The following is a 5,421-nucleotide window of genomic DNA, read 5'->3' as shown; positions in this document are numbered from 1 at the left end:
ATCCAGTTGACCTTGTAAGGATTCTCAATGTGGTCGAGTATTTTCACATCTCCCTCCTTTGCGCTTCTGCCAAGGGACGTGCATGAAAACCTGAGCTGGCATTATGGTGCATGGTTTGCTGGTTGGTGGATATGGCCTTGTATCTATATCAATATTTTGTTTGAGGTATTAATTATCAACCCATCAGAGCTACTTTGAGAGGTGGTGGGACATTGCCCTACACTTCTCTTCTTTACATACGCAGAGGAAAAAGATTTTACGTAACATTTGCTTCTTTAAGAACTAGATATAAGTACAATGGACGCCTAAATAACTTCCCTTGCAACCATAGGATTTCAGGCAGGTATCCCATCAGGAAACAGGCTAAATTAATATCATTATGTGATCATATCATCATTAAGTCATTAAAATGTAACGGTAGTTGCGTTGAGGATGGCACCAACACTGAGCTATGCGACTAGCCGTGCAAGCACCTCAATTTAGAGCCATACAACAGCGACAACCAGGCAAACAATTAGGCCAAAACAACTCCGCTGCAATTCCTTTCTTGTCTTTTCTGACACCACTCCGCCAGAAATCGCATCTGAGGAAGGCTTTGGTACTGGGTTTCGGTGTGATCGGGGAAAGCTCAAAGGGGTCAGGATGCTGGGAGAACTTATTGACATCGCGGCATCGTCGGGGATGGAGGCAGGAAGTATGGGTAAATGGGATTTCGGAGGTAGAATGTGTGCTTCGGAGCCCGAAGAGATGATGTTGCGCAATCGGTCGGGCCTGGGGTGGGTGCTTGCAATGACTGGTATTACCGGTAGGACGAGATTAGATGTAGTTTCATTTATGTAGCTGTATACGGGAAGTCGAAAGTTCGGGCCGATGCAGAATGAGGCTATTTTTCCAGTGAGTACAGGGTATTTACTATGGATATGTAAATATGGGGGACGCAGAGAACAGCTGGCATGAACACACCACCGAATCTTTCAAGTGATCCAACAAGAGAATGCCTATTATGCTGCATTCCGTTCAGCAAGGTTCCACAAAGGCATGGCAGAATCAAGACTGCCATCCAGACTGTTGGTATCCGCAAGAACATCCACATTTTGGCCAGATGGATTGTTCATTATTAGGCCCTTCGAAGGCAGGGAAACGGTAGTGAGAGAACAACACAGAAGGAGGAGAAATGAAGAACAGGATGAAAGAGACCTGCTCCTTCATCAATTCAAGCCTCCTTGAGAGTAGTATGCATGCAGAGAGGAAGCTGCACGTCAAGACAAGCTGCTACTCATATATTGCCCATTGTTGTATAAGGGGCCTAGGAATGCGCCACATTCTGCGGCTGATAGTTGTCCCTTTCTGTGGACAAAATTGGGAGTGTCATTAACAGTGTTTGAGCCGTTGCACATATGCAGGGTTGCTTGGGGCGCAAGGTCAAGAGGCTGGATGTCTGAAAGGATGACATGGGGCCTTTGTGGCCTGGGATGTAGCCTTGTTTTTCTTACCTTGGCTCTCTGCACTGGAGGCTCGGTGGAGTGATCACTTCAACTATTGGCCCGTTTACTTGAACTCTTTCCATCTTCACCATCCTAACCATTTAGCATGAGGTACAGAGTGAACTGTTCCCGCTTTACTGGGTTTCAGAAACTGAGTGCGTTGTTGGAAGGTTGTCCATCTGGGCATTTCTGTATGTGCTAAGTATACATATGCCTCCAGAGCAGCCAATTTAGGGCAACCTGATTTAGCATCAATGCAGTCTAACTGAATTCAGCGAATAACTCCGGACAAGCTGCGTCGCAACAAATTCATGTTATGGTACGGAGTACAGACAGGGGTTTGCAGCCCCCACAATGTCTTGTCAGTATATGGGGATGGCATTGTGCTGTGATCAAGTTATCATCAACTTAATGCTTGTGTTGCCAGTTTCCTGAGTGGATATTAACTTGCCGGTTTAACGGTTAAATAACCCGATCAAACCAGCTGAAACATCTGAAACTGAAACAATTTGATATATGAGAGCTATCCCATGACACACATGCGAGCCCATCAGAAATGAGTTTTGTTTCCTTCAGCAAGGACTGAACGCTAATCCAAAACAATATCAAGGGTATAACCATCGAAGATTCGTAATGTTGTTCATATTCTTACATAAATAGACGAGAATGAAAAGAGGAAAAAGATCAAATAATCAAAGCCTTGACTGTCCCAATTTCTTGGTTTCCGCCTTGTACACCTTGACGAGCTGTCTGATCGAGAGGTCGAGGAGCACGTCCTCCGAACCTCCTGGGATGCGGGCACCCCAAACCTCACGGGAAATTTCTACGAGTAGATGACAAGATTAGCAAACGGTGTAGAGGCCAAACTATCCAAACCTGTAATCAGACTTACTTTCAACGAGCTCTCCTTGGCCCGTTCTCGTTAACCCGTTACCACCGAACAACAGGACTGCAACCTGCGAACACTCATTAAGCACCATACCCGCCTTTGCCTTGGCTAAAGCAGTGAGACCCCCTAGCCGGCGATCACCCTCGTCCTTAGGCATATGCTTGAGTTGATACAAGAACTGCTCGACCCACGCCCACATGGATTCTAACTCTGCACCTGCCTTGGCCAGGCGGTGCCTCACAACGGGCTGATCCATCAATGTCTTGCCGAAAGCTTCCCGTTTAATGCAGTATTCGAAGGCCGAACTGAGCGCAACACGTGCCTGACGTGTTACACCAACCGCGATGGTAAGACGCTCATGGTTAAAGTTGGTCATGATGTACTTCATGCCTAGGCCCTCTTCGCCGATGAGATTCTCAACTGGCACTTTAACATCGTCAAGCTCAATGTACGTGGTACCGCTAGCGGTTTGACCGCTGACGTAGAATCGACGCATAGACACTCCTGGATAATTTTTTAAGGGAACAACGACAATCGATAGGCCAGAAGCCCCGGGACCGCCGGTGCGAACAGCCATCGTAGTATAATCGGACCAGATACCATTGGTAATCCTTGGACGTGTTAAGAAAGTTCTTCGCACCACGCAAAGAATGGGTATCGCACTCACCATTTCTTGGTTCCATTGATAATATAGTACTTTCCGTCCGCAGTCTTCTCTGCCGTTGTAGTGATATTGGCAACGTCACTGCCCGCATCAGGTTCAGTGATAGCAATGCACATTCTCTTCTTGCATGTCAGGAACTCTGGAAGGAATCTCTCCTTCAACTGCTCGCTGCCGAACTTGATAATCGGGGGAATACCAAAGGCCAACCCGGCTGTCAGAGAGCTGGGCGGCCCATGCAACCCCGATCGAGCCATCTAATCCCTCAAAAATGCATAATTAGCCCCCAAAATCTCCCCGAAGTTTGAACATGGAGTCTTCTTTTGCACCCACTTCATCCAGGTATATGCCCGTGTATACGAGATCCCAGTCCTCGACTTTGACTCCCAGAATGTCATGGATATCCAACCTCTTCAGCCAGTCAACAGGCAGTGGAGAAGGCAAATTCGGTAACAACATGTTATGCTTGCCAAATATTTCAAAAACATGTTCGGGTACTTGGCTGTCACGCTCCCATTCCATGGCATGCTTGTTTAGATTCTCCCAGAGGAAAGCCCGGCATCTCTTCTGGAACTCTCGATGGGCATCTGTGTAATATGGTGAGGGGAGACCGCAGAGATACGGAGGCTCAGAAAAGGGTATAGGGTTTTCAGCATTGGTCGCCATGCTAGCTGCTTGTTTTGAAGTGAATACGGAGTCTATCGGCCACTGTAGGCTTGGATGGAAAAGGTTCGGCGATTTGAACGATGGGGTTGACCAAGGGCAAAAATACATAAATATGCTTGGAAGTTAGAAAAGCTACGTCGATATCGGTATTATTTATAAACGAGAGCTTCCATGAAGAAACCTCCTCAGCCCGAATATGTAATGAGCCCGAAGCAACTCGGTGGAGAGGCGCTGGCGGTCCGGGTTGGAGTTAACCTTGGCCCGGAGAGCCGAGGCTCGCGGCACGTGAGGGTTAGGTAGGGAGTCTGAGTGCCAACAGAAAATTTCACTATTATCAACAAGAATCTGGAGAAAGCCCTGCTCCAGGGTGAGCCGATTTCTGGAAATATTATAAATTCAATAAATATAGATAGTTAATGTTACTAAGTAGAAATGCAGATCTAATAACGCAGTGATCCCTCCCTGCACAAAACGCAAAGCACCACACCAAAGAATATAAATCACAAATGAGGAGGAGGAGGAGGAGGAGGAGGAGGAAGAAGAAGAAGAAGAAGAAAGAAGAAGAAAAGGGCCAGGATGGATACTCTCAACCTATCCGGTAATAGGCTTTCTGGATGTATCTGTATTCCTGTATCAAATCGGCTGACCCATTATTGGGTCATTCACAATCGGCGAGACGCCTGATAAGCTAGTAGGTGTTCTCTTTTGCCATAATTGCGGTGTATTCTCTCCACTTGCGCCGACACGAGTCGGGGTGCTTTGAGTTCCATCGCTCCAGGACTTATCACCCCCAGCCACACTACTTGTACCTCCACTGCTCGTTTTCCCTCCTCTCTTCACCATTTTGCCTAGAATACCGACCAACTCAGCTGCATCTTCGAAACTTTCGTCGTCCATTCCTTCTTGGGCATTGTATACATCTGCGATAGCCTGCTTGGCAAGTCGCCTACAGGCGGTTGCGTCATTAAGACAATCGTACAAATATGCCGCATATTCGAGTTTGACGGAGAGTCTAATGGGGTGAGAGCCTGGAAGGAGTTGGTCGGCGAGCAGAGCTGCGTAAGTAAAGCATGCTGTGGCACGCGGAGTGTAATCGAGTGCTGGGAGAATAAATGATGCAGCGCTCTTGGGGGTTTCGGGCTGTATTACAAGCCCTGGTGGCCGAGATTGCGCGCGGTTACCACCCCCTACAGGTCCACCCATGGCTGGTGGAGGCGAAGGCACAATGGAATCTCGCTGACCTGCTGGATCAACTTCTGATCGACCGTTTCGGGAACCATTCGTAAGATCAATATGTGAGGTTGAGGAAGAAAAGGTGTGAATTCCAGAATTGTGGATCCTTGGTTGGTTGTGAAAAAGGACAAAAATGTGGTAGAAAGAGGCTTGGAGCTTGTATGATAGGACTTTCAAGTCGACATAATCAGTAACCATCGGAAGGATATATTGTTCCACCATGATCAATCCCTCGCGCGAAAGCCATAAGATATGGTGGTAAAGGTGTAGCGACTTAGTTTCTCGGGTTGGATCTAGTCGACGTAACTTGCGGGCTCGAAGAAGCTTCTTCGATAGAACCACTGAAAGGCCGAGAATCTTATAAAGCATTCCAGAGAGAAAAGGATTCGTGTGGCTCGTCGCTGTTGCAAAGTGGCCCAAAAACTTTTGGTCCACCTCTGAGGAGGCCATCCATGTAGCGAATGCAGGAGGCTCTGCTGAATCTTGCC

The 5,421-nt window shown here is 47.5% G+C and overlaps 2 protein-coding genes across 2 annotated transcripts; both read right to left on the bottom strand.

Moving 5' to 3' along the window:
- Positions 1-2,116: 2,116 nt before the first annotated feature.
- Positions 2,117-3,907, bottom strand: D8B26_006665 (uncharacterized protein). Its single transcript, XM_003070116.2, has 4 exons — positions 3,368-3,907; positions 3,041-3,291; positions 2,377-2,984; positions 2,117-2,307 (listed from the first exon to the last, which is right to left on the bottom strand). The coding sequence occupies exons 1-4, from the start codon at positions 3,806-3,808 to the stop codon at positions 2,177-2,179; spliced, it is 1,431 nt and encodes a 476-aa protein (XP_003070162.1). The 5' UTR covers positions 3,809-3,907; the 3' UTR covers positions 2,117-2,176.
- A 220-nt stretch (positions 3,908-4,127) lies between these two features.
- D8B26_006664 (uncharacterized protein) lies at positions 4,128-5,421 on the bottom strand. Its single transcript, XM_003070115.2, has one exon. It carries the CDS (start codon positions 5,381-5,383, stop codon positions 4,334-4,336), a length of 1,050 nt encoding a protein of 349 aa, XP_003070161.2. The 5' UTR covers positions 5,384-5,421; the 3' UTR covers positions 4,128-4,333.

Source organism: Coccidioides posadasii, chromosome 3 (assembly GCF_018416015.2).
Source record: "Coccidioides posadasii str. Silveira chromosome 3, complete sequence".
Taxonomy (NCBI): Eukaryota; Fungi; Ascomycota; class Eurotiomycetes; order Onygenales; family Onygenaceae; genus Coccidioides; species Coccidioides posadasii.
This window is presented reverse-complemented; position numbering and strand designations above follow the sequence as displayed.